This window comes from Megascapheus bottae, chromosome 9 (assembly GCF_031878675.1).
Source record: "Megascapheus bottae isolate mThoBot1 chromosome 9, mThoBot2.hap1, whole genome shotgun sequence".
Taxonomy (NCBI): domain Eukaryota; kingdom Metazoa; phylum Chordata; class Mammalia; order Rodentia; family Geomyidae; genus Megascapheus; species Megascapheus bottae.
The window spans coordinates 68532353-68558993 of NC_143517.1; the positions used below are offsets into that span (position 1 = coordinate 68532353).

At 65.3% G+C, this 26641-nt stretch overlaps 1 protein-coding gene across 14 annotated transcripts in view; it reads right to left on the minus strand.

Annotated features, from left to right (window-relative positions):
* Positions 1 to 1991: 1991 nt before the first annotated feature.
* Positions 1992 to 26641, minus strand: part of Plec (plectin) — a 51232-nt gene continuing 26582 nt past the window's right edge. For 6 of the 14 annotated variants that reach the window (XM_090339552.1, XM_090339558.1, XM_090339548.1 and 3 more), the window contains 31 exons: positions 26350 to 26411; positions 25970 to 26059; positions 24855 to 24932; positions 24674 to 24766; positions 23450 to 23616; positions 22994 to 23109; positions 22685 to 22791; positions 22492 to 22611; positions 22318 to 22413; positions 21997 to 22124; positions 21626 to 21719; positions 20828 to 20982; positions 20440 to 20749; positions 20241 to 20318; positions 19994 to 20155; positions 19583 to 19687; positions 19409 to 19504; positions 19193 to 19318; positions 18966 to 19118; positions 18731 to 18885; positions 18518 to 18644; positions 18226 to 18409; positions 17993 to 18150; positions 17710 to 17888; positions 14626 to 14764; positions 14183 to 14539; positions 14028 to 14111; positions 13778 to 13882; positions 13587 to 13685; positions 9415 to 12795; positions 1992 to 9302 (listed from right to left, as the gene is read on the minus strand). In XM_090339552.1, the coding sequence (XP_090195678.1) occupies positions 3090 to 9302; positions 9415 to 12795; positions 13587 to 13685; positions 13778 to 13882; positions 14028 to 14111; positions 14183 to 14539; positions 14626 to 14764; positions 17710 to 17888; positions 17993 to 18150; positions 18226 to 18409; positions 18518 to 18644; positions 18731 to 18885; positions 18966 to 19118; positions 19193 to 19318; positions 19409 to 19504; positions 19583 to 19687; positions 19994 to 20155; positions 20241 to 20318; positions 20440 to 20749; positions 20828 to 20982; positions 21626 to 21719; positions 21997 to 22124; positions 22318 to 22413; positions 22492 to 22611; positions 22685 to 22791; positions 22994 to 23109; positions 23450 to 23616; positions 24674 to 24766; positions 24855 to 24932; positions 25970 to 26059; positions 26350 to 26411 (13517 nt within the window). In that variant the 3' untranslated portion in view covers positions 1992 to 3089. Of the gene's footprint in view, positions 9303 to 9414; positions 12796 to 13586; positions 13686 to 13777; positions 13883 to 14027; positions 14112 to 14182; positions 14540 to 14625; positions 14765 to 17709; positions 17889 to 17992; positions 18151 to 18225; positions 18410 to 18517; positions 18645 to 18730; positions 18886 to 18965; positions 19119 to 19192; positions 19319 to 19408; positions 19505 to 19582; positions 19688 to 19993; positions 20156 to 20240; positions 20319 to 20439; positions 20750 to 20827; positions 20983 to 21625; positions 21720 to 21996; positions 22125 to 22317; positions 22414 to 22491; positions 22612 to 22684; positions 22792 to 22993; positions 23110 to 23449; positions 23617 to 24673; positions 24767 to 24854; positions 24933 to 25465; positions 25502 to 25969; positions 26060 to 26160; positions 26176 to 26349; positions 26412 to 26641 lie in introns of all 14 variants that reach the window. The other 8 variants (XM_090339549.1, XM_090339545.1, XM_090339551.1 and 5 more) reach the window with 5 other exon arrangements.

The following is a 26641-nucleotide window of genomic DNA, read 5'->3' on the forward strand; positions in this document are numbered from 1 at the left end:
AGTTCAAGCTCCAGGACCGACAGAAACAAAACACTGTGTCTTTTCATGGGATGGTCAATCATCAGACTTCGAAGAAAGGGCTAGTTAGACCCAGAAGTGATTTTTTAAAATTTGCTTTAAAGTAAGATGCATCTGTGAAAATGCAAGTTCTGAGCCTACATCTGCTGGGCAGTTTGGGGAGAAGTGCTCAGGGTCGCAGACTCCGCTGCCAGTCCGGTCCAAGCATCCTCCTTCTACAGCCCTGCCTGCCCTGCTGACTCAGGCTTCTATTCTTTCTCTGACTTTCCACACTTTTGCTACAATGTGTTTTTAAAGTAGATACTTCACTTGCCATACTAACAATCCATGCTTTCCATCTACTTGGGAAATAATACAGTACCACCTATTATTTCTCCAGAATGAACCTTTCATTTCCTATTGGACCTTCTGCTGGAATCCCAGTTAGACCAATGTTAGACTTTTTTTTTTTCCAGTCCTGGGCTTGAGCTCAGGGCCTGAGCACTGTCCTTGCACTTTCTCAAGGCTAGAGCTCTACCACCTGAGCCTCAGCACCACTTCTGGCTTTTCTGTGTATGTGGTACCGAGGAATCGAACCTAGGGCTTTGTGCATGCTGGGCAAGCACTCTACCCCTAGGCCACCAGGCTCCCCACTGTTGGACTGTGTGTGCATCTGTGTTCGTGTTCCTCCCGGGGCTTGAACTCAGGGTCTGGACTCGTCTCTGAGCTTTTCACTCAAGCTCTACCACTTGAGCCACAGCTTCCCTTCTGGGTTTTCACTGACTACTCTGAGAATCTGGGATTTTCTGTCTGGGCTGGCTCCAAACCACGGCCTCCCGCGAGCTCTCACTCCAGGTGTGAGTCGTGGGACCCGGGCCTGACCCTGTCTCCTCCCCCCTGCTTGTGTTTCTGGGACGGATTCAGAACATTTTCTTCCGCTCCAGCCCGGGGTTCACTCATTCTTCACCACAGCCCTCCACTGTTCAGCCAGGACTCTGGTATGCTGGTGGCGTCTCCGTGGCTGGATCTAGCTGGAATTCGCAATCTTACTCCACTACTGAGTTTCAGGACGTTACTGTTTCACTTCTAGAGTTTCAGGACATTCCTTCGTAAATATTTGTGGGGTTTTTTGTTTTTCAAGAATTTCACTCTCTGAAGTCCTGTGGTTTCGGTTCTGCTTCGCTTTGGTCGTCTTCCTGATGCCTGGTCCCTCCCTGATCAGACTTGAAGGCTTGGGTTTCTGAAAGTCCCGTCAGGACCTCCGGGTAAGATTCCTAGGGCTCATGAGGACACCATGCCTAAGTCTGGATTTCTGAATAAAGACTGCGGCGTGCATCCTGACTGCGCAGCCGTCCTAACCGCCATGGTGTGCCAGCGCCCTTCCCTCTTCCGGCTCGCACTCCCAGCGCTGTCCTTGCACCACTGCGTCTACAAATGCCAGGGCTCGGCTGGGATCCTGGGTGCCTCCTGTTACCTTGTGCCAGTGGCTAGGGTTTCTGGTCCATACTGCCATGTGTGGCACCTCACACCGTCCCTTGCTTATGGTCAGCCTTGAAGCATGTGCTAAAGCCCAGGAAACTGGGTTCCAGGACTCACCGGAGGGGCTGTCAGCCCCGCACCAAAGCCCCACCTCTCTGGTACCGTGGGGACAAGGCAGAGGGGAACGACTATGACTGAGCAAGGCTATGGCTAAGCTCTTTGCGGCCCCACAAGGGGAAGAACCTTGGGGGCCAGCTGTGAGTCCAGCTGTCACAGCGGAGGGCTGGGGTCTGGCACCAGCTGGACACCAGGGCCTGCCCCTCCCTCCATCGAGTGCCATTCAGCCATGGCCCGAGTTTTCTCACCCATGGATGTCAGCCCTGACTGAGCACAGGCCCTGGGGCCTCCTTCCCAGCTAAGACCCCATGGCTGGGCTCAGAGCCCTGCTCAGAGCTGCAGGTCCACCTGGCACTGACACGGCTCACCCAGACCCCAAGAACCAGGAAGACCCGCAGGAAGGTTGGAATTGCTTTTATTGAGGGCGGAGGTGGGCTCCGCATGGTCAGGTTAGTGTTCTGCCTGGTGCCCCCCCCCCCCGGGCACCGGCCAGGTTAGTGGACATGCAAAGCTCACGCAGGGTGGAGGCCAGGGGGTTGCTGGCCCAGGAGGGGTGTGGCCTGACACCAGCTTGAGCACCGACAGCAGGGGCTCCCGGGCAGCAGCGTGGGCAGGCAGCCTCCAGGCTCCACAGCCCAGGGGCGGATAGGGGAAAAGCAGGTCTCCAAAGCCCCGGGCCTGGCCCAGCCAGAACAGGTGAATGACATGAGGGCCAGGGCCCTGGGGCCCAGGGAGGAGCGAGGACACGGAAGGCACTTCCAAGGAGAGTGGAGACGGAGGCAAACGCTGGAGGCTGGGGTCTGGGCGTGAGGAGAGCTGGGCAGTGAGCTGGGGTGTAGAGCAGCACATGGCAGGGGTCAGGACGGAGGCTGGGCCAGGCCCGGGCCGTGGCCTCCACACCGGGACCCTGTATTCCCACAGGGAAGCAGCTTCTCTGGGCAGTTGGGAAGCGAACGGGCCCGGGAGCTTCCCTCCGCAGAAAGACCCGGCCGGCACACAGGCCAGGCCGGAAAACAAGCTGGGGAGATGCTGGCCCAGGGGAGAACCTGAGAGGCAGTGAGGACCCGAGCCGACCCCTCGGCGGCGAGGACAGGCAGCTTCGTGTCCAGTGTGATGGGTTTCTGGGGCCGAGGGGGGTGGAAGGGGCTGGCTGGGAGCGGCTCTGGGTTCCCCAAGGCACCTGGCTATGGCGAGTGGCAGGTAGAAGGGAACAAGAAGCCCCACAAAGGACAGGGAGGTAGTGAGGCTGGGCCGACTACATCTCCCGACACACAAGCTGTCTGGACAGCGTGCATGCGTGTGTGTGTGTATGTGTGTGTGTGTGTGAAAGAGAGAGAAAAGAAGAGAAAGCGCGCGCACGCACTGTGTGTTCATGTGGTCTTTTTGGTTAGACGTTAGGCACAGCTGGGAGGAAGACACCTGCGTGTGTTACAGACCCCAGCGCCTGGCGGGAGGCTGGTGGCATGCAGAGCGGGAGGGCGGGTGCAGGCAGGGGGTCAGGCTACCGCAGACTCCGGGCCCCCCACAGAAGCGGAGGAGCCCGAGGCATAGCGCCGGCCATAGCCCGAGGAAGAGTAGGAGGAGGAAGAGAAAGTCATGGAGAAGCCGGAGCCGGTGGCGTCAAAGCTGCCGCGGCGGGAGCCGGCCCGGGAGCCGGTGCGGGAGCCGGCCCGAGAGCCGGCCGTGGAGCCGGAGCCGCTGACGCTGTAGGGACTGTAGTAGCCCTTGCTGGACTGGGCGGCAGCCTCGAGCAGACGCAGCCCTGTGCCCTCCTCCACCATGCTGCGGTCCAGCGCGTCCTTGTAGGAGATCCTGAGCTTGGTCTTCGGGCAGGTGAGGTACTTGGAGTACGCGCTGACGTCACGCAGCTTCTGGGCCGTGCGGGCATCCACCATGCCGCGCTGCAGGGCCTCGTCCAGAGACACGCGGCCCGGCGCGTCGGGCTCGATCAGGCCGCCCGTCAGGTACTGCACCTCCAGGAAGCGCTGGCCCGCCTCGTAGTACAGCCAGCCCTTCTTCAGGGCCTGGGCGGCCGACATCTTGGTCTTGGTGCGTGGGTCCTCGAAGCCGCAGAAGGCCTTCTGGGCCAGGTTGATGCGGTCCACCATGACGCGGTCCACCAGGCCCTTGCTGACCGCCTCGGCGACAGGGAAGCGCTGCCCGGTGCTGGGGTCGAGGATGCCGCCCGTGCAGGCCTGCGCCTCCAGCAGCCGCTGCCCGGTGATGTTGTCCACCAGACTGCGGTGCATGGCTTCCGTGATGGACACCTTCTCCAGCGTCTCCGTGTCCAGGATGCCGGCCACGGGGCCCGTCTCCTCCGTGGGGTCGGACCAGGAGGCCAGCTGGGTCCTGGAGACGGCGGGGCTAATGGGGTAGGAGGAGGAGGAGCCCACGGAGGAGGAGCGGGAGCGGAAGCCGCCGGCGTTGCCGGCCAGCATGTCGGCAAACTCGGTGATGGAGAGCGTGCCGGCGCGGTACTGGTCTAGCGCCGAGCGGTCGATGAGGTTCTTGGTGATGGCGTCGTCGATGTCGTACTGGCGGCCGGAGCGGCGGTCGATGATCACAGACTTGACCACGCCGTCCGCGGAGGAGGTGGTGATCTCCTCCCACTCGCACTCCTGCTCCGACAGCTCCAGGTAGGTCTGGTTGTCGATGAGGCCCTTGCGGTAGGCCTCGTACACCGACATCTCCTTGCCCGTCTCGGGGTCCACGATCACCACGCGTCGCTTGCGCACGGAGGACTTGGAGGACGTCTTGCGCTCGCGCTTCCGCTCCTTCAGCGGCAGCAGGCACAGGCCGGTCTGCGGGTCCGTGACACAGCGCTCCATGAGCTGCAGGTAGGTCAGGTTCTCCTCCGTGTTGGGGTCGAAGAAGCCCTTGGTGTCGTCCGAGGGGTCCGTCAGGATCTCGTTCATCTCCTCGTCGAAGAGGCCGCGCTGGTAGGCCACGTCCACCGGCAGGCGGTGGCTCTCCTCAGGGTCGATGACGCCGCCCGTGGCGATCTGGGCCTCCAGCAGGCGGATGCCGTGGTCCTTCAGAATCAGGCCCTTCTTCATGGCCTGGAAGAGCGAGATGAGCTTCCCCGAGTAGGGGTCCCTGTAGCCGGTGACGGCGCGCTCCGCCGACAGTAGCTTGTCCTTGAACTCAGGGCCCACAATGCCCATGCGCACGGCCTCCTCCACGGTCAGCTTGAGTCCTTTGATGGGGTCAATGACGTAGCCGGTGGCCGCCTGCGCCTCCAGGAGCTCAAAGGCCGTGCCGGGACGAATGATGCCCTTCTTCATGGCCTGGTAGACGGACAGCCGCTCCTTGGTGGCGTCCACCAAGACGCCGGCGATGCAGCTGGTGCCCTCGAGGAACTTCTGCAGGTTCCTGGCCACCTCCTCGACGGAGGTCAGCCCCTCCTGCAGCTGCAGCGCCGTGGCCTCGTCCATGACCTGGGAGCGCACCAGCTCCTCCACCGTGATCTGCTTGCGGAGGCCGCGGAAGGTCAGCTTCCGGGCGTCCGACAGCGGCAGGAGCATCTGGCCGCTGTGCTCGTCGCGGCGGCAGCGCTTGAGCAGCTGCGTGTAGCTGAGGCGCTCGTCCGTGGACGGGTCCACGTAGCCACGCACCTCGCTGGGCTCTGACAGCTGGTCGTGCGTGTCCTTGTTGAGGTAGCCGCGCTGGTAGGCCACCTCGAGGGGGAGGTGGAAGCCCAGACGAGGATCCACGATGCCCCCAGTGGCCAGCTGGGCGTCCAGCAGCCGCAGGGCCTCCTCGGCGGGGATCAGGTCCTTCTTCATGGCCTGGAACAGGGAGATGGTCTGCTCGGTGTACGGGTCACGGTAGCCGGTGACTGCCCGCTCGGCGGAGAGCAGGCGGTCGTGCAGCTCGGGGCCCACCAGGCCCCTGCGCACAGCCTCGTCCACTGTCATCCGCTCGCCCTTCACCGGGTCCAGCAGGAAGCCCGTGGCCGCCTGCGCCTCGAGCAGAGGGCGAGCCACTTCCACGCTCAGCAGCCCCTTCTTCAGGGCCTGGTAGAGGGTCAGCACCTGCCTGGAGCCGGGCAGGTACACACCGGCCACCGAGCCTGTGCCATAGAGGTAGCGCCAGGCAGACTCGGCCTCCAGGGCCTCGTGGAGACTCTTGGCGCCCTCCCGGAGCAGGGTGTAGGTCTCGAGGGAGAGGATCCGGGCCTCGTACAGGTCCTCGGCCGTGAGGCGGCGGCGCACGTAGTCGTAGGAGGAGCGGCTCTGCTGGCCCTGCTGCCGGATGATCTCCGTCCTCTCGATGATCTCAACGATGATGATGATCATGCGCTCCTTTGTCACGCGGCCAGCCTGGAAGTCGGCCAGCAGGCGCTCCCGCTGGTCCTCGGGGATCAGGTCGGACTGCATCACCTCCCACAGGGACATGGTGGAGCCGGCCCGGTTGCCGCCAGCGGGGATGTCGATCTGCGTCTCCTGGAAGGCCTTCCGGGTTTCCTCCTCCGTGTACACCTGCGTGGTCTCTACCACCTCTGCCTTCTCCGCAGCCTTCAGCGGCAGCAGGCGCAGGCCCGTCTCGGGGTCTTCCACGCAGCGCCCCAGCAGCTGCAGGTAGGTCAGGTTCTCGTGCGTGTTGGGGTCGAAGAAGCCCTTGGTGTCGTCGCTCGGGTCCGCCAGGACGCGGCTCGTCTCCTCATCCAAGTATCCGCGCTGGTAGGCCACGTCCACGGGCAGGCGGTGGCTGTGCACGGGGTCGATGACACCGCCCGTGGCAATCTGGGCCTCCAGCAGGCGGATGCCGTGGTCCCTCAGAACCAGGCCCTTCTTCATGGCCTGGAAGAGTGAGATCGTGGAGCCCGAGTAGGGGTCTTTGTAGCCCGTGACGGCCTTCTCCGCCGACAGTAGCGTCTCGTGCAGCTCCGGGCCCACGACGCCCGCCTTGACGGCTTCGTGGACGTACAGGCGTTGGTTGCGCACGGGGTCGACCAGGAAACCAGTGGCAGCCTGGGCCTCGAGCAGGAGCGTGGCTGTGCTGGGCATGAGCAGGCCGCGACGCATGGCCTCGTAGATGGCCACCTTCTCCTTGGAGTCCTCCACGAAGATGCCGGCCAGGCAGCCGCTGCCCTGGAGCAGCGTCCGGACGCTGCCCACCTCCGAGAGGTCTTTCACCGAAGTCTTGCCGTCCCTGAGCTGCTCAAACTGGGCCCTGCTGAGGACCCCGGCGGCCAGCAGCTCGCTGGCGGGCACCGGAGCCCGGAGGCCGCTGAAGGACAGCCGCTCCTGTCGCCGCGTCTCCACCTCCTCCACGATGGTGATGACGATCTTGATGACCTTCTCCACCGTGACCTTGCCCGTGCGGAACTGGCGCAGTAGCTCCTGGCGCTGCTCCTCCGTGAAGTACTCAGAGCTGAGGAGCTCCCACACGGTCACTGGCCTGCCCCGGAGGCTGCCCACGGGGACGTCCACTGTGGCCTTCTCAAAGCTCTCGCGGGCCTGCACCTCAGAGTAGACCTCCTCCTGTCGGGCCCTGGCGGCCTTCTCCGACAGGGGCAGTAGGCTCAGGCCGGTCAGCTGGTCCGGCCGGCACCGCTGCTGGAGCTGGCCATAGGTGACCGGCGCCCGGGTGCTGGGGTCACTGTAGACTCTGGCATCGTCCCTGGGTGCTGACAGGGCCCGGCTCGTCTCCTCATCCAGGTAACCCCGGGCATAGGCAACGTCCAGGGGGACGCGGTGGCTCTTACAGGGGTCTACGATACCCCCCGTACACAGCTGGGCGTCCAGCAGGCGCAGGCCCTGCTCCTGGGGAATGAGGCCTTTCTTGAGCGCTTGGAACAAGGACACGCTCTGTCCCGAGTAGGGGTCCCAGTAGCCCGTCACAGCCTTCTCGGCCGACAGCAGCCTCTCGTGCAGCTCGGGGCCCACCAGGCCAGCGCGGACAGCCTCGTCCACGGTCAGTCGGGCGCTGGTGGCGGGGTCGATAATGTGCCCCGTGCCGGCCTGGGCCTCCAGCAGGGCCACGGCCACCTCCGGTGGAAGCCAGTCCCTCTTCAGGGCCTCGTAGATGCTCAGCCTCTGCGCCGCCTCCTCCAGCCACACGCCAGCGATGATGCCCGTCCCCCGCAGGGCCCGCCGCACGGCGTCGCCCTCAGCAGCCTCCTGCACGGAGCACTCGCCCCGCTGCAGTCGCTGGTAGAGCGCGCGGTCGATGACCTTGCTGTCCAGCAGCTCGGCGGCGGGCACGAGGGCACGCAGACCCTGGAAGCAGAGCTGGTCCCTGCGCTCGTGCTCCTCCACCACCGTGATGACCACCTTGATGACCTTCTCCACCGTGATGCGGCCAGAGCCAAACTGCCGCAGCAGGTCCCGCCGCTGCTCCGCCGAGAAGTACTCTGAGTTGACGACCTCCCAGATGGTCACCGGCTTGCCCTGAAACTTGCCGAAAGGCACGGAGACCGTAGCCTTCTCGAACACGTCCCGGGCCTCCGAGTCCGTGTAAACCAGCTCCCCGCCCTTGGTGGCCTTATCGGTGAGCGGCAGCAGGCGCAGGCCCGTCTCGGGGTCTTCCACGCAGCGCCCCAGCAGCTGCAGGTAGGTCAGGTTCTCGTGCGTGTTGGGGTCGAAGAAGCCCTTGGTGTCGTCGCTCGGGTCCGCCAGGACGCGGCTCATCTCCTCGTCCAAGTATCCGCGCTGGTAGGCCACGTCCACGGGCAGGCGGTGGCTGCGCACGGGGTCGATGACGCCGCCCGTGGCGATCTGGGCCTCCAGCAGGCGGATGCCGTGGTCGCGGACAATGAGGTCTTTCTGCATGGCCTGGAAGAGGGAGATCTGCTCCCCAGAGTAGGGGTCGGTGTAGCCGGTGACCGCGCGCTCGGCTGACAGCAGCTTGTGGTGCAGCTCGGGGCCCACAACGCCCTCCCTCACGGCCTCGTTCACCGTCAGCCGCCGGTTCTGCACGGGGTCAAGCAGGAAGCCGGACGCGGCCTGGGCCTCGAGCAGGATGAGCGCGGTGCCAGGACTCAGCAGCTGCCTCTGCAGGGCGGCGTAGACGCTGAGCTTCTCGTGGGTGCGCTCGAGCAGCAGTCCCGCAATGCTGCTGCTGCCCTGCAGGAAGCGGCGCACGTCCTCCCGGCGCGAGAGCTCGTCCACCGTGGTGCGGCCCTCGGCCAGCCGCCGCAGCTCCTCTGCGCTCAGGACGCCCGCTTCTTGCAGCTGGTGGGCGGCCACCCTTTGCCGCAGGCCTTCAAAGGTGTGCTGAGGCTGCGCCTGCGGGGCAGGGCCGTCGGGTGCTTCCTGGCCGTTAGGCAGGGCCTTCGCGGCCGCCAGCACCTCTGACTGAGCCAGGGCGGCGCGGTGCTCTTCCTCCAGGTGCTGCAGCCGCTCTCGCAACCGCTGGTTCTCCTCTGCCAGCTGCTTCTCCTGCTGCTGCCGCTGCTGCTCCAAGCGCTGCAGCTCCTCCTGCTTGTGCCGCACGCCCTCCTCCGCCTCTCGCTGCCGCCGCCGGGCCTCCTCCATGCTGGCCACAAGCTGCTGCTTCTCCTGCTCCATCTGCTGCCGCTGCCTCTGCTGCTCCTCACGCAGCTGCTCTGCCTTGGCCACCTCGTCCCGGAAAAGCTGCTCCAGTTTGGCCTTCTCCTGCTCTATGAAGTGCTCCCGCTGCAACAGGCTGTCCTTCTCCGACAAGAAGCTCTGCTGCAGGGCCTGCGTCTCCTGCAGCATCTGCTCCTGCTGCACCGTCTGCATCTAGTGGGAGTGGGGAGGACAGCAGTCAGGGAGGAGGAGGGCCGGGGAGAGCCCGCCTCACCGCCCGAGGGCGCCCTCCCCGGCCCGGCCCGCCTGCGAGTACGGAAGGTACCTCCTCGGACTTGAGCTGCAGCAACCTGGCTTCCTCCTTGAGCTTCTCCTTCTCACGCTCCAGCTCGGCGATGGCTTCCCGAAGGCGCTCGGCGTCCTGGTCGCTCTGCTGCCGCTGGATCTCGAGCGTCTGCACGCGTGTCACCTTCTCCTGTGTGGCGAGCTCAGTGCGGTGCAGCTTCTCCCCGATCTCCTCCGCCTGCTTCCGGAAGCGCTGCGCGTCCTCTTCGGCCCGAGCCTGGGCCTGGCTCATCTCGGCCACCCGCAGCTTGAGGCGCTCAGCCTCCGCGCTCATTTCCAGCTGCCGCTGCCGCTCAGCCTCCAGAGTCCGCTGAAAACCCTGTGTCTCCTGCTCCAGTTGCTGCGCCATCTGCTCCTTATCCTCCTGCAGGCGCCGGGCCTGCTCCTGGGCCAGCTCCTTCTGCTGTTGCAGCAGCTCTGCCTCCGCCTTGAGCCGTGTGGCCTCCTGCACGGCCTGCATCTTCTCCTTCAGCATCTTCTCCGCCAGGGCCCGCTGCTGCGCCAGGTCCTCCTCCGCCAGCTGCCGCAGCCGGGCAGCCTCCTGAGCGGCCACGCTCAGCCGTGCGGCCTCCTCCGCCACCTGCTTCATCTTCTCGGCCTCCTCCTCCAGGAAGCGCTGCGTGTTGTCTTTGTCACGCAGGATAAGCGCGCGGTTCTCGGCCTCGATGCGTGCCTTGAGCTTGCCCAGCTCCTCCATCTGCACTCGCACGGAGAAGAGCTCCTCCTCCACCTGGCTGCGCTGGCGCGCCGCCTCCGTCACCTCGGCCTTCAGCCGCTGCAGCTCTTCATCCAGGATGGCCTTCTGGTGGTCGGTCTCCTCCAGCTGCAGCTTCAGCGTGGTCAGCTCCTGCTCCACCTGGGCCTTCTGCCGCAGAGTCTGCTCCGCAAACTTCTTGTGTTTTTCCATCTCTGCGTCGGCCGTCTGCTTCTGCCGCAGGGCCGCCTGCTCCGCCTGGGCCCGCCGCGCCGCCTCCTGCTCCGCTTCCTTGCGCAGCTTCTCTGCGGCAGCCTGCGCCTGGGCCTGCGCCTGGGCCTGCTCCTCCGCTGCCTGCTTCAGCCGCTCCGCCTCCTCCACCTGCCGCCGCGACTGAGCTGCCTCCCGCTCGGCCTGCTCTCGGGCTTCCTCGGCCTCCTCGGCCGTGCGCCGGGCAGCCTCGGCCTCGCTGCGCAGGTTCTCCAGCATGCTCTGCTCCTGCTGCAGCGTCTGCTGCAGCTCCTGCTCCCGCTGTTGCACCACAAAAGCGTGCGCTTTCTCTTCGGCCTGCAGCCGCTTCTGGGCGGCCTCCTGGGCCAGCTGCAGCTGCCGTGCTGACTCCTGCTCCGCTCGCTCCCGCAGGCGGCGCGCCTCCTCCACCTTGGCCCGGAGCCGCTCCACCTCCTCCAGCGCAGCCTTGCGCTGCCGCGCGGCCTCCTCCTCTGCAGCCAGGCTCTTCTGCACACGCTCCTCCGCCTCCCGGCGCCGCTGCTCCTCCTCGGCGGCCAGCTGGCGCTGGTGCGCAGCCTCCCGCTCTGCCTGCTCCTTGCTGCGCAGCGTGTCCTCAGCGTTGCTGCGGATGCGTCCCAGCTCCAGCTCCAGCTCCGCCTTGCCGGCCGCCGCCTTCTCAAAGCTCACCTTCAGCGCCAGGATCTCCTCCTCCACCTGCCGCCGCTGCCGCAGCGTGTCCTCCACCAGCCCCTTCTGCCGCTCCAGCTCGCTCTCTGACGCCTTGCGCAGCTGGGCCAGGCGCTCCTCGATGTCGGCCTTGTGCTGGGCGGCCTGCTCCTCCAGCCGCCGCCGCTGAAAGGCCTCGTCCTCCGCTAGCCGCCGCAGACGCTCGTTCTCCGCCTCCTTCTCCTTGAGCGCGATCTCCGCCTCCGTCTTGAGCCGCGTGGCCTCCCCGATGGCTGCCAGCTTCTCGGCCAGCACGCGCTCTGCCTCGGCCCGCTGGCGCGCCGCGTCCTCCTCGGCCAGCTGCCGCTGCCGCTTGGCCTCCTCGGCCAGGGCGCGCAAGCGCGCGGCCTCCTCCGCCAGCTCCCGGAACCGGCCGGCCTCGGCCTCCAGCCTCTGCTTGGACTTCTCGCTGGTGGAACGAGATTCCTCCTCTGCCCTCGCCTTGCTGGCCAGCAGCACCTCCATCTCGGCACGGACCTTGGCCAGCTCAGCCTCCAGCTCCTGGCGCTTCTGGGTGGCCGCAGCTGCCTCCCGCTGCAGCCGGCCCAGCTCCTCCTCCAGCAGCTGCCGCTGCTGCTCCCCCTGCTCTGCCTCGGCCCGCAGGCGGATCAGCTCCTGCTCCGCGGCCAGACGCTGCTGCGCGGTGCCCTCGGCCAGGTGGCGCTGCTTCTCCAGCTCCTGCTCCGCCAGCTCCCGCTGCCGCACAGCCTGCTCCTCAGCCTTGCCACGCCGCCGGGCCTCCCGCTCGGCCTCCTCTTTCTGCTTCTCGGCCTCTGCCTGAGCCAGGCTCTTCTGCTGCGCCACCTCCTCCGCCTGCAGCCGCAGCCGCAGCGCCTCGTTGGCCTTTAGCTGCCAGCGCTCCAGCTCCCGCTCGGCCTCCTCCCGCGCCCGCTCGGCCTCGGCCTGTCGCTGCGCCCGTCGCTCAGCCTCCTCCCGCAGCTGGGCCACCGCCACGTGTTCCTCCTGCAGCGTGCGCTCCAGCCGGGCCGTCTTCTCCGCAAATGAGGCACGCTTGCTCTGCAGCTCTGCCTCCATGCTGCGCTGCGCCGTCTCCTGAGCCACCTGCACCTGGCGCGCGCGCTCCGCCTCGGCTTGCCGCAGCCGCCGCTCTGCCTCCTCTGCCTGCAGCTTCAGCTCCTCCAGGGCCTGCAGGGCCCGCTGCTTCTCCCGGGCGGCCTCCGCCTCTGCCTTCACCCGCGCAGCCAGCTCTGCCTCCGCCTGCCGCTTGCGCTGGCTCTCGTCCTGGACTTGCCTCCGCAGGCGCTCCGCCTCCTCCTGGGCCTGCCGCTTCTGGGCCTCGGCCTCCTCCGCCCGGGCACGCAGCGCCTGCAGCTCGCCCTCCGCCCCGCCGCGCTGGCGCTCGGTGTTCTCCAGCTGCAGGCGCACCACGCGGATCTCCTCCTCGATGCGCAGCCGGCTCCGCTCGGCCGCCTCCACCTGCTGGGCCTTGGCCTGGATCTCGGCCTCCGAGCTCTGCCGCAGGTGCTGCAGCTCCTCCTGGATGCTGCGCTTCTGCTGCTGGGCATCCACTGCCGCCTCCTCCCGGCGGGTCACCTCCTCCTGCATGCGCCGCTGCAGCTCCTGCGCCTCCCGCTCCGCCTGGGCCTTGGCCTGCGCATGCGCCTCGGCCAGCTGCCGCTGCTTCTCCAAGGCGGCCTCCACCTCGGCGAGGCGCTCTCGTTCCTCTGCCCGCTGTTGCTCAGCCAGCCTCTGTGGCCGCAGCAGAGAGGAAGAGAACCAGAGAGAGCGTGAGTGCGGGCTGCGCAGTGGGCGCTCACCGGACACAGAGCCAACACGGTTCACGCGACAGTGTGGTCCCGGAGCAGGGAAGACCGAGGTCCCAGCCCGGCCAATGAGACAGCGTGCACCCACCCAGGGCTCAGGCGGCAAGGCCGCTAGCCCTACCGTGCTCACCAGCCCAGGGCAGGAGGCCCGGGCATCCTCCCCTCTTCCCGCAGACAGGCGGCGGAGACGGACGGGCAGGGAGAGAAAAAGAAAGCAAAGCGGGAGGTCGCAGGGCCTGCACGCTGTCTCACCACACTCCTGCCTGAGCGCTGCCATTTTCAAAGCCAAATGAGCGGGCAGGGCAGGCACTGGGAGCGGGGGGAGCACAGACGTCCTGAGCTATCCACAAGACGCTCAGAAGCTGGCAGATCTGAGCAGGGGAGGCAGGAGGAGAAACAGACGGTGGGCCCCTGCCGGCGGAGCCCCCGCAAACATCCCTCCCCAGCCCCCCAACTCTTCCCAGAGCACAGGGCAGAGCAGAACCAAGGCAGCATCCCCAGGAAGGACACACAGGAGCCATAGGATGCGGGCAGGGGCTGCCCAATGGAGAAAGGAGGCACCAGCCACCACAGGGATGCAGCAGAGGGCCAGGCCAAGGTGGCAGCACAGCCATGATGCTGAGGGCACCGGGTGGCACCGGTGAGTGACCTCACGTCCCAAGGGGCTGCCTCTGGGGCACAACAGGAGGGCACCCCCAGGCCACCGCCCAGCCCTACCTCCTCCTCCTCCATGCGGCGCAGCGTCTCGCTGATGAACCTGATGTACTGGCTGGTGAGGGTGGTCAGCTCACTGTAGCGGGTACGCAGGTCCACGTACTGTGGCGAGAGGAGAGTGGTCAGTCCTGTAAAAAGCCGACACCCAGGAAACTCACCTAAACCCTCCGCACGCTGGGCTGCCCCTGCCCTACCTCCTGGATGATGCTCTCCGACCCCGACTGGACCTTGGGCTTCTTGGCCGGGGAGGCCACGGGCTCGAGCTGTGCTTTGTACGTGACCAGCTGGAGCTCATAGTCCTGCAAGAACACACCGCTGTCATGGCCCTCAACACCTGTGCCTAGCTTCCCCGCTCCCTGGCAGGCCTTCCCCAGAGGCCCGAGCCCCGGGCTGGGCAGAGGGGCCTGGCACGTGGGTTGGGTACAGGTGGCCGGGAGGCCTCACCTTGATGGCGTTGATGTACTGCTTGGCGAACCTCTGGCACTCCTCGACCTTCTCCCCGTGGCGCTCGATCTCCTCCAGCAGCGCCTGAGAGGGCAGAGTGGTCAGCACAGAGGGTCCCGGTAGCCCCCAGCATCGGCCCCCACACCCAGGCCCACCTTCTCCTGCCGCAGCTGCTCCCGTGCGGCCTGACTGTTGGCCATGGGCTCGGCCTGGATGAGCTCCTGCCTCCGCTTGGCATCCTGCAGCCAGGAGCTCAGGGGGTCTGCGCTCTCTCGGTAGTAACGCAGCTGGCGGCCCAGCTGCTCGAGCTCACGCTGCCGCACGTCGGTCTGGGCCAGCACGGCCTGCCAGCGCTCCAGCAGCTGGGCGACCCGCTCACGCCAGCGCTCCACCTCCACATCCCGCTCGCCGTGCTGCTGCTGCAGCCGCTTGCCCACCTCTTCGGCCCCCCGAAGCTCGTCCTTCAGGGCATCAAACAAGGGCTGCTGCGCCTCCGCCTGAGCCCGCAGTTTCTAGGAGGCACAAGGAAGACGCTGCTCGAGCTCGGCTCCCACCATCCTCAGCGGGTGGGGGGGGAGGTGCCAGTCCCACCACGTACCTTTAGTGAGGCCTTGGTGGCCTCAAGCTCTGGAAGGGTGGCAGGGACGGCCTGGGCCTCCTTGAGCGGCTCCTCGTGAGTCCTGAGCGCCTCCTCCACGCCCTGAGTACTTCGGATGACCAGGCTGATGGTCTTGAGCCTGGGGGGAGGACGGGGGGGCGGGCAGGGCCTCAGCTGGGGCTCGCCGAGCTCAGCAGTGAGCTCAAGTCGCTAGCCCTAGCCCCGGGTGGAGAGCCCAGCTCGGACAAGCCCTGGCCCGGGATGGGTTGTGACCTGTGGACACGGTCACCAGCTCCGGCTTCCAGGGAGGAGATCGGGGCTTGCCTGTCAGCAGGGCCAGGCTCTGATCTAGCCTGCTGCCAGGCGCCAACAGCTCACGCCTGCAGTCCTAGCTACTCAGGAGGCTGAGATCTGAGGATCTCAGTTCACACCAGGCCTGGCGACCAACCTCAGATGATGCTTCTCACCAGTTTTGAAACCAGTTTTGAAACAGTGCAAAGTACAATGTGGTTCAAGTATAAAGCTCTAGCCTTAAGCTAAAGGCTAAACAAGAGTGAGAAGCCCTGAGCTTAAACCCCAATACTGACACCAGGAAATAAAAATAAAATCAAATAAACAGGGCCGGGAGTGTGGCCTAGTGGTAGAGTGCTTGCATAGCATGCACGAAGACCTAGGTTCGATTCCTTGGTACCACATACATAGAAAAAGCCAGAAGAGGTGTGGTGACTCAGGGTAGAGCACTAGCCTTGAGGAAAGCCTAAGGACAGTGCTCAGGCCCTTTAGTCAAGCCCAGAACTGGCAAAATCAAATCAAATCAAATAAACATCCCTCCTTTAGACCCGAAGGGAGAGTACTCTGGCCAGAAGCAGCAGCCGCTAAAGCCTTGAGGCAGAATGTAGTTCTCAACCTTCAGCTCTGGACTGGCTGAAGTCTAAGTAGACCCGGCACCAGGTATCAGTGAGGACTGCCCCACGGCGTAACTGAAGGGCAGACAGACTGCCTACAGCACAGCAAGCAACAGATGCTGGGAATAAATGCTGGTATCAGGACTACGAACGTGACAACGGAGAAGAGTCCTTGGTGGACTTAGGGAAAAATCCTTACGACTATACTGCTTTTCATGTCTCTGAATTTTAAAAAAGCTTAAGTAAAGTGTAGAAAAGGCCTTGCAACTGAGCATGGGGGTGTGCAGTGGGGCTGGGTATGGGGTGTGTGGGGCTGGATGTGGGGACTGGGTGTGGTGTGTGGGGTCTGGGTGTGCAGGGGGGCTGGGTGTGGTGTGTGGGGTCTGGGTGTGGGGTCTGGGTGTGAGGTGTGCGGGGTCTGGGTGTGTGGTGTGTGGGGTCTGGGTGTGGGGTGTGGGGTCTGGGTGTGGGGTGTGGGTGTGGGGTATGGGGTCTGGGTGTGGGATGTGGGGTGTGGGGTCTGTGTGGGGGGTGTGGGGTCTGGGTGTGGGTGTGTGGTGTGGAGTCTGGGTGTGGGGTGTAGGGTCTGGGTGTGTGGTATATGGGATCTGGGTGTGGGGTCTGGGTGTGGGTGTGGGGTGTGGGGTCTGGGTGTGGGGTGTGGAGTCTGGGTGTGGGGTCTGTGTGTGGGGTCTGTGTGTGGGGTGTGGGGTCTGGGTGTGGGGTCTGGGTGTGGGTGTGTGGTGTGGAGTCTCGGTGTGGGGTGTAGGGTCTGGGTGTGTGGGGTCTGTGTGTGGGGTGTGTGGGGTCTGGGGTCCAGGTGTGGTGTGTGGAGTCCGGGTGTGGGGTCTGTGTGTGGGTGTGTAGTGTGGAGTCTGGGTGTGGGTGTATGGGATCTGGGTGTGGGGTCTGGGTGTGGATGTGGGGTGTGGGGTCTGGAGTCTGGGTGTGGGGTCTGTGTGGGGGGTGTGGGGTCGGGGTGTGGGTGTGTGGTGTGGAGTCTGGGTGTGGGGTGTAGGGTCTGGGTGTGTGGTATATGGGATCTGGGTGTGGGGTCTGGGTGTGGGTGTGGGGTGTGGGGTCTGTGTGTGGGGTGTGGAGTCTGGGTGTGGGGTCTGTGTGTGGGGTGTGGGGTCTGGGTGTGGGGTCTGGGTGTGGGTGTGTGGTGTGGAGTCTGGGTGTGGGGTGTAGGGTCTGGGTGTGTGGGGTCTGTGTGTGGGGTGTGTGGAGTCTGGGGTCCAGGTGTGGGGTGTGGGGTCTGTGTGTGGGGTCTGGGTCTGTGGGGTCTGGGTGTGGTGTATGGGGTCTGAGTATGGGGTGTATGGGGTCTGTGTGCGGGGTGTGGGGTCTGGGTGTGCGGTGTGGGGTCTTGGTGTGGGGTCTGTGTGTGGGGTGTGGGGTGTGGGTATGGGGTCTGGGGTCTGTGTGTGTGGTGTGGGATCTGGGTGTGGGGTGCGGGGTCTGGGTGTGGGGTGTGGGATCTGGGTGTAGGGTCTGGTTGTGGGGTGTGGGGTCTGGGTGTAGGGTCTGGTTGTGGGGTGTGGGGTCTGGGTGTAGGGTCCGGGTGTGGGGTACAGGGTCTGGGTGTGGGGTATGGGGTCTGTGTGTGGGGTCTGGGTGTAGGGTCTGGGTATGTGGGGTCCGGGTGTGGTGTATGGGGTCTGGGTGTGGGGTGGTGGGCTATGCAGAGGGGCTGGCCAGAGAAGTGGTCTCTGAGAAGTCAGGGGAAGGGAAAAGGTGAGTTTGTCTCCTCTTGGGGTCTTCACCACTGTTCCTCCAGGTCTCCCTCATGGCTCACTGGTGCTGTGCCTTCCATGTACAGGGCAGCCCCTCGGAAGACCCTGGCCACGCAAAGGAGCTGGCTCTCCTTGGTCCTCACCTGAACCCGCATCTCTCCTTGGTCCTCACCCATCTGTACCCGGATCTCTGCAACTTGGGCTGCCTTCTGCTTCACCCCATGCTCTCCCCTCACTCTTCACTGCCCTGACTTCCCACTGTCACCTCAAGCCACCCCGAGGCCTGGTCTGCCTCTCCCATCTTTTGTAGACCCCAGGAACACAGCAGGCCGAGCTCCCCTCACAGCTCCGCTCCACGGCCATGGCACAGTGCAGCCACACTGGCTCTCAGCCCGAGTCCCAGTGTGACCCTGAGCTTGTTCACTGCGTGAAGGGACACTCACTTCTCCAGGTAGATGGCCGACAGGCTGCGGACCTGTTCCAGCTTGCCCAGGGTCAGTTCCAGCTCAGAGCGCAGGACAGGGGCAGCGGGCGAGGGCTCGGGCAGCGCCAGGACCTCCCCGGCCTCAGCAGAGAGCCGAGAGAGCCCCCTGCCCAGCCCCTCCACCTCAGCTTGTGTTTTCTGAGGACAGACAGAGTAGGGTGCGCTCACCACCCAGCCGCATGCAGCACCCCGAGCAGCAGGGGGCGCTGGCGGGGCGTGGGCCTGGTGAGGCTGGCATCTACCTGCTGCTCAGCCAGGCGCTGGGCACACTCCCGCGAGGGCTCCTTGTCCAGCGGCAGCCGCAGGCGGTGCACGATTCGCGTCTCACAGGTCTCCAGCTGCAGCCGCACGTCCTTGAGCTCGGAGATGCAGCGCTGACAGCGGGACTCGTCCTGCTCACCTGGGGGCCCACTCCAGTCAGGGTCTGCTCCAGCCTCTGCCCCTTCCCCACCCTGCCCGCCTTCCCACAGCATACCCTGCTCCAGGCTCTGCAGGAGCTGCTGGTAGTGGTGGCTGCAGGAGCTGTAGTCCCGCTCTGCTGCCAGCCGGTCCTCTGGCCCAAAGCCACCAGCATCCTGGCTGTCCCGCAGGAAGGCCTGGTAATGCAGCTCTAGGCTGCGCAGGGCCTGGCGCTGCTCCTCCGGCTTCAGCGTGCGGAACTGGGGGGGGGGGAGTACAGAAAGCTGAGCATGGGCTGGGCCAGCAGGCCTAAAGGACACCACCCCTGCCCCATCCTCCCCAAGTCCCCGGCCAGAGCCCAGCTGTACCGTGACCAGGGACCAGGACCGGATGAGCTGCACGTCACGGTTGAGGTTCTGCCAGGCCAGCAGGCTCTTCAGGTCCAGATGCAGCTGGTGCCACAGCGAAACCAGTGTCTGGTGCTGGCCCTCCAGCCTGGCAGGTCAGAGTCACAGTCAGTGTGGATCGCTGCCCCCCTCCCCCCAGCCTCTCCCCCATCCTCCCCCTCCCGGCCCACTGACCTGGTGACAGCCTCCTGGGCCTCCTGGTTGGGCGGGGGCACGAGGAAGCACACGGAGGGCACGGCAGCCTCACCGCCCGAGCTGCTGAGCACCTTCCAGTGGGCCGGCTGTGCAGGACCTGCCAGCTGGCACCGATCACCCTTGTGCACTGTCACCTGCAGCAGCGGATGAGGGACAATGTGGCCACGGTCACGCCCCGCCCAGCCCCACCTGCTGAGGCTGCTGGCCTGCTCACCTCGACCTGCTTGTAGTCACACACGGCCAGCAAGGGCACGGGGCCCCGCGCGGCGTGGGCTGGGTGGCGGGGCTTCAGCTGGACCACGGCCTTGGCCCTCTTGGCCAGGCCCGAGAGGTAGCCCTTGAACTCGCTCAGCTGTTCCTTCTCCTCCTGGGGAAGGGCAGTCGGGGTCAGCGCCAGGTCTGGGGGTCCTTCCCCTGAGCACCCAGGGGGCGCCGCCTCACCTGCGCGTCCTGCAGCAGGTCCTCGAGCCGCGTGACGGTGGTGGAGCGGTCGCAGCTGTACTTTCTGCGCAAGGTGTCCTGAAGCTTCTGCAGCTGCTCTTCAGCCTCCCGCACATCTGAGAAGAACTGAGGGACGGAGAGGGGGTCACAGACCGATGGGGCCCGGGTGCCGGGCAGGCCACCCTAATGCAGGATCCCCGGGTCCCCGGTCCTCACCTGGAAGTAGGCAGTGTTCTCCTTGAGGTGTGCCTCGATGCAGCAACACAGCTGCAGCATCCAGCTCCACTGCGTCTGCAGGGCTGCCTGGAAGGACTGCAGGACAGCACCCCTTAGGCCGGTGCTCCCCCACCAGGTCCCTCTGCAACCCCCCAGCCCGAGCCCCACCCGCACCTCCACGGTGGGCCTGGCTGGGTGGTCATCACGCAGCAGCCGGTCCCCAGTGCTCTGAATCTCCTTGATCTTCTTCTCCTTCAGCTCCAGCTCCCGCATCAGGGCCTGGCCCGGGAACAGTGTCACGACAGCTGGCCAGGTGACCCGAACCCCAGATCCCTCTCTATGGGCCAGGGCAGAGCCTGGCAGCCCGGCTAGGGGACGCCCAATCCCATCCCAGGGGTGTGGGCGCCACAGCCCCAAAGGCAGAGCCCTGTCTAGACCTCAGGCCAAGCAGTCAGGGTCTGTCCACAACCAAAGGACTGGTGGTCCCCACTGACACGGCCTCCACTCAGTGGAAGACTGTGCAGACACTGGGAGGGGACCAGGAAGGGGTGCATGAGAAGGTTCTAGAAGGCTGGGCTGCCTCACCGAGTAGCTCTCCTTCTTGGCAGCCATGTTAGCATTGCGGTCACTCCAATCAAAGTCCACTTCCTCCTCCTCCTTCTCACTAAGCCACATCAGTTCCTTGGTGGCAGCTGCCACGAAGCCATGCAGGCTCTCAAGGTACCGGAGTCGGGCCTTGGAGGAGTTCTGTGGGCAAGCAGGGAACACGTCAGCAGACCGCAGCCCCCCGGCTCTCCCTCTCCCCCCATGTCTCCACGGGTCCCTTGCTCACCAGAAGCTTTGCATACTGCAGGTCTAGTTTACCCAGGCAGTCTCGGTAGGCACCACGGGTGGCTGGGGAGAGCTGGCTCTGCAAGACACAAGGACAGGCAGGGGCGAGGCCTGTGAGGAGGGGCCAGGCCTGTGATGGGTGGGGCCTGTGAGGAGGGCCGGGCCCAGCCCTCAGGGCATGCTCCACACGGGCTGTGTACCTCATCGCTCCGCGCACGCTCGATCTTGGCCCGGAACTCCTCAATGGACTGGTGCAGGCCTCGGTGGCTGCCCAGATGCGCCTCCACACTGGGCAGGTCCACACCCCACTCGGCGCTGTCCACCCGGCGCTGGTTCTCCTCCACCCAGGCCAGCAGGTCCTGCAGGTAGCGCAGGGTGGAGTCCTCCAGCTCTGGGCGCCTCTGTGTGCTCTGCAGGGTCACCTGGGTCACGGGGGGCACCACGCCGGCCTTCAGGCGCAGGTTGTACTCGGTGTGGATGGCCACCAGACGCTCGTGGAGTCGGTACACCCTGGGCAGGGAGGAGGCGGTGAGGGCCGGGCTCGCGGCCCAGGCTGCCCGGGCCTAAGGGGCGGGCCAGCAGGTTCACCTGCGGTACATCTGCTCTCCCTGTGGGTGCCGGCCATCCTTGAGGGTCTGCACGTCATTGAACAGCAGCCGGATCATGCCGTCAGCCTTCTCCAAGTCTCGCCCCACCTCGCCAGCCTGCTGTGGTGCCTTGCCCGAGGCCAGCAGCCGGATATCCTGAGGGCGCTCAGTGTGACTGGGGAGTGGCCTCCACCTAGGCGGCCCTTCACCCTGGTCCGGCCTGAGAGCGGGGCTCAGCGGACCCCAGGCTTGCCCGACCCCTCCTTCCCTGTTGACCCTACGCTCCTCAGGAAGTCTATGGCAGCTCGCTTTCTGCAGGGCCCGTCTGCTCCAGAGGACTCCTTCACAGCCTGTGCCCAGGCCCGTCCTGCGCCTCCTCCGTCACTCTCTCCCAGAACTCAGCTGCCCAACAGCCCTGCTCACAGCCCTGCTCCCTCTGAACCACAGCACTCAGCCAGCAGCACATCTGGGGCCTTTCTCCCTTCCTCCCTCATCCCCCTACCATGAGCTGTCAGGAAAGGAGTCAGCTTGGGAGGTGGTAGGGCGGAGGCCCAGTTCTCTCATGCCCAGAGGCCAGCTCTGCCCACAGCAGGAGGTCAGAGTTGGCATGACACCAGAGGGGAGGTACCAGAGGGGAGGTACTCAGGCTTCCATTACTGCCTGGCCCCACCCATGCCCCCCCCCAGCTAGCCCACAGGCCACCCCTAGCTGTAGCAACTCCCTCCCATCCTGTGGTGGAAGAGGGAAGGGGGAAGAGGGAGGGCAGCCCTCCCCACCGCTCCCGGCCCCTCCCCCTCACCGACTGCAGCAGGGCGTCGGCCTGGTTCAGCTGCTCCTCACACAGCCCGGCTTCCATCTGCAGTTTGCTCACTATGCGCTGAAGACACTCCAACCTACAGCCAGAGCACCAGGGGGCCGCGCTGAGCCGCAGGGCCGCCACACTGCCAAGCTGCCTGCCCCTGCGGGCTGCCGGTCCCCCAGCTGCCTGCCCTGGGCCGGTCACTGTCCAGCTAGTCCTGGGCAAGCAAGGAGACTGGGTTCCCCCGCTGGGGCGGGGGGGGGATTTCCTCCCCAAGCAGTGACTCACCCTGGGGTGGTGCCCCAGCCACCGCAGGGCCTCCGCCCGCCTGTCCCCCCCCCCCGCCCACTTGCAGCCTTCACCCCACCCACCTCTCAAACTCGCTTCGGAGTTGCTTCTCCCGCTCCAGTATGGCCACGTGCAGCTTGCCCCACTCCTTCTCCACATCGAGCGGGTGGTAGCCGGGGGGCACCTTGAGCTGGCCTGCCTGCACTGCCCCCTGTGAGCAGAAACCACACTCAGGCCTCGGGTGCAGAGGCCAGGGGCTCACCCTACCCGGTCTCCAAAGCTCAGTGGAGAAGGCTAGGCCATCCTGGAGAGGGTGCCAGGCCCTGGGGCTTAGACCAGCCACCTGAATGTCTTCCCAGGCCCCCCCCCGGACACCCCACTCACTGCCCAGAGGCACGCCTCACCTCCAGGGACTGGTAGATGCCCTTGGACCGGTTTTTGTCTGCCTCCTTGGCTGGAAGCTCTGTCTCCTTAAACTTTAAGAACTGACACCACAGGATCTGCAGGCACAGGGGTCAGCGTCACACGCGAGCAGACATGGCAGCTGGCCCCAGCAGGCAGGACCGGGCAGCACCTACCTCGATCTCTTCGAAGCTGGCAGGGAACTTGCGCTCCTCGAAGGCGGCGGTGTGGTGGCGGGTCCACTGCAGCAGCAGCAGCACGAGCTCTCGGTACTCCTGCCAGCGAAGCTGCAGCTCCTGAGCACAGAGAAGGTGTGAAACTGCCATCTGGGGCAGAGAGCCCGCTCCTACCCTCCTGGAGGGGACTCACATTGGCCCTCACCCCATCCTGAGCACCGGGCACCCGGGGCATGGCGTCGTAGAGGGATGAGACGTAGGTGATAATGGACTTCTCGTCAGGCTGAGGGACATCCACATCTGTAGAGACGGGGGCTGGGTGAGTGGGGAGGGGGTTGGGGGAGGAGACAGGGGAGAGGGGGAGGAGGACATCTGGATGAGGAGAGGAGGGGGTAGGAGGACTGGCTGGGGCTGTGGAAGGGGCAGGGGGGCTGGGTGGGGGTGTGAGGGGAGGGGGCCTCCACAGAAGAGGGTGGGAGGACGAGGTGGCAGCTGCTCGCACCCTCAGGGTCCAGGAGCCTCGTCACCCCCAGGTCCCGCTCGGCCACGGAGAAAGCCTGGTCGAGGTTCTCCAGGTTGGTCTGCCGGTACACCTTGTTCATGTCAATAAGCCTGGGCCTGCGGGAGGGGTGGGTGAGGCAGGCCAGAAAAGGGGTAGGGGAGGCTGCCATCAGACACTCAGACACACAGACACACAGACAAAAGTGCACTGCCTGTCCGCCAAGCTCCCTACTCCCACCCATGAGGCTTGTCCATGGAGGGGAGGCCGTGCCAGCCTGGACCCCCTGCAGGCCCCCACACGTCTGGAAGAACCGGTGGTGCTGCAAGGCCCCGGGAGGTGAGCAGCCTCCAGAGCGGGGCTGGCCTGGCCTGCAGGCACAGGCACCAGGCTCCTGTCCCGCCCTGCCCTGACTTGTCTGCCGTTGCCCAGCGAACGTTCCCACCTCCCCCCACGCACTTGTGCCGGTGGATGATGGCGTTGAAGAGGCGCCCGTCGCGCCAGCTCGTGGTGAAGTTGTCGCAGCGCAGGCCCTGGTAGCCCTCCACCATGCGCTGGGACCACAGCAGCAGCTTCTCCTTCGCAGTCATGTCCTCCGACTGCCCGCTCACCTGGATGTCGGAGATCTGAGCGGCAGAGGCAGAAGCTCAGCATGGCCCTCTGGCCTGCAGGCCCGTCCACCCACCTCCATGGCCGCCCGCATCAAAGCCGAGGGGCTGGGCATCTGTTGGGCACGCAGCCAGGTCAGTGGAGGCACAGAGGCTCCCCCAGGGCTGGGGACACTGAGGCCTGCCGCCCACGGCTCAGCACCCAGGCCCCAGCTGCTCCAGCCACAGATCAAGTCAGAGCCCACCATGGAGGGTGCCCTGGCCCCGAGCAGGGAGGCCTAGGATGCATGCTCTGCCCAGAGTTGGCACAGTTGGCAGGTAGTAGACATAAGAGCACAGGCAGATCCCGAATTTGGTCTAGAACCGCAGGTCTAGAAAAGGTTGTCTTTGGGGGGCTCCTTCCAGTTGCAGGCCCAGCTAGGTTCCTGGGTGCCGTGCATGGGGCATGTGCTGGGAAGCCTGGCCCCGTCCAGTCTCAGGTCTGCGTCTGCCATCAGTATGTCTGCTGGCCTGTTGCTAGCTGCCTGTCTGTCAGCCTGCCAGCCCATGTGACTCAGCTGCCGTGCTAGACTGGCTTCCAGCCCCAATCTCAGATTTGTGGCTTCCTGTGCAGGCGGCACAGGCATGGAATGAGTCAGCCCGGGCAGGCCCCACAGCTCCAGAAGCTTCCCCCGGGCAAGCCAGCAAAGAGCACATTCCTCTGCAAGGAGGCTCCACAGCCCTGCCCAGCAGGGGCCAGAGGGCGTGGGCCATGCAGCAGGCCTGGAGAAAGGCCTGGGCCCTCGGGCTACACCAAGCCCATAAGGGGCTGGCAAGAAGTTCTCTATTCCCAGTACTACCTCTGGGCATCCAAGGAGCCCAGCAACCTGCGGGCAGTGGCTCCCCCTTCGGGCAGCGGCCCCACCTGAGGGCAGCGGCCCCCCTGTGGGCAGCGGCTCCCCCTGAGGGCAGCGGCTCCCCCTGAGGGCAGCGGCCCCACCTGAGGGCAGCGGCCCCCCCTGTGGGCAGCGGCTCCCCCTGAGGGCAGCGGCTCTATGTGCAGGCAGCAGCTCTACAGTGCAGGCAGCGGCTCTACCTGGAAGTGCAGGATGATTGTCCAGATGAGGCCGAGGGTCAGCTTGGGGTTGCCGTCGGCAATGTCATCGTTCCTGATGTTTACCAGCTTCACCTACACACAGGGTGCAGTCAGTCCCAGCGCCGGGCAGGCTGGGGGCCGAGGCGTGGGACGGGGGCAGGGCAGGGCCGGGCAGTCTTACCTGGCGATGCCGCAGGTAGTCCAGGGCGATCTGGACATTCTGTAGCTTGTGGAAACGCATTCTCCCCTTCTCCCGGGGCTGAGAGGAGGCAGGGCATGGTCAGAGACCCCGGCAGCCGCAGCTCCCAGGCCAGGCCCCTGAGGAGTCACCAGAGCAGCAGCAGGGACCGAACCAAGGATTGTCTGCGGTGGGGTGACAGCACCTCACACATCCCGGGTCCCTGGAAAAGGGGAGCCCAAGGCCAGGCCCAGGCCAGGCAGGGGCTGGGGAACCTGCAACCCAAGCGAGGGAAGGAAGGAAGGAAGGAAGGAAGGAAGGAAGGAAGGAAGGAAGAAAGGAAGGGGGGAGGAGACAATGGCCAGGAAGCCGGGGTGGAGGCGTGGCGGTGGAGGGCATCTCCCGCCCAGTGGCCGTGGCCTCTGCAGGTCTGGCAGGTTCAGGCGTGGACTGAAGCAGGACAGGGGGTGAAACCGTGGGGAGCTTGACACACAACCATCTCCCACCCAAGAGCTAGATGTGGGCCAGGCTGGACTGGTCACTGGCCCCGGTGAGCTGCAGGGGCTCTCGTCTGGGGAGCCACCAGCCGTTGTGGCACCACCACCACCACTCACCAGGCGCAAACTCCTGATTAAATCCCGCTCCCTCGGCTGCCCAGCCAGAGCAGGGCAAAGGGCAAAGGGCAGAGGTCAGGATTCAGAGTCCAAGCAGCAGAGAAACCAGAGCAGAGCAGAGCATGAGGTCATTGTGTTAGGGCTCCAATGCAGAGGACAGCAAAGGCTAGGGCGGCCTGCGGCACAAGGTCAGGGCCACTCACAGGCCAGACCCTCAGCTGAGATGCCAACCCCCCAGACCAGGAGGCACAATGAGGGGCAAGGCCAGGCTGCTCCCAGGAGGAAGGAGGGGCCATGCTGGACAAGAATGGACCAGGTGGGAAAGGCCCCAAGGAGAGAAGGCAGCAGGATGCCTGGGGGTGGGGGAGGCCACATGCAGGGCCCAGGAGGTCCAGGTGCCTGGGAGGGGAGGGGGGCAGTGTGCAGGGCCCTGGAGGTCTAGGTGCCCAGAGAGGGGTAGGTGGGGACAGCGTGCAGGGCCCTGGAGGTCTGGGATACACGCACCAGGCTGTCCCCTGAGAGGACTTCCAGCAGAGAGATGAGGTTGTGTCCATCGCGGAGGTCCTCATACAGGTCACTGACGTGTCTCTGCGCCTGCGGGAGCAATAGGTGTTGTGGCCGGATTCCCACGGCCACCAAGAGCCCAAGGGAGGGGGCACAGCAAAGAGCTGGGTCCAACCCACAGAGCCACCTACCTCTGCCCTCCAGTGCTGCCACAGAGCCCAGGAGAGACCAGAAGGAAGAGGAGGAGAGACAGGAGTGAGCGTGGGAGGAAAGGACAGAAGTTAACAGGTCTCAGAGATGAAAGGGGAGCTTGGGCAGCATGAAGGCCCGAGGGCAGGGCGGCCTGGCACCTCCCCACCCTGGCCACAGGAGCCACCCACCTTGATGAGATGCTTGTTGACCCACTTGGTGAAGGTTTTCTTCTGCACACGGTCCCGCTCATCTGGGGGAAACAAGGCACGTTTACCCGGGGCCTGGTAGAGCCTGGGGGAGGCCCCCAGGTGGAGTCTGCCACCTGGCCTGCCAGACCAAGGCTAAGGGCCCCAGACCAGGGCAGGGGGCCTTCCAGATGACGGAAACCCAGGTCCTTCTAGCCTCCATTTCTACCAAGACAGCAGGCCCAGACCCAGACCCAGGCCCACTCCCAGGCTCAGCAGGGGGCTGTGGGTCAAA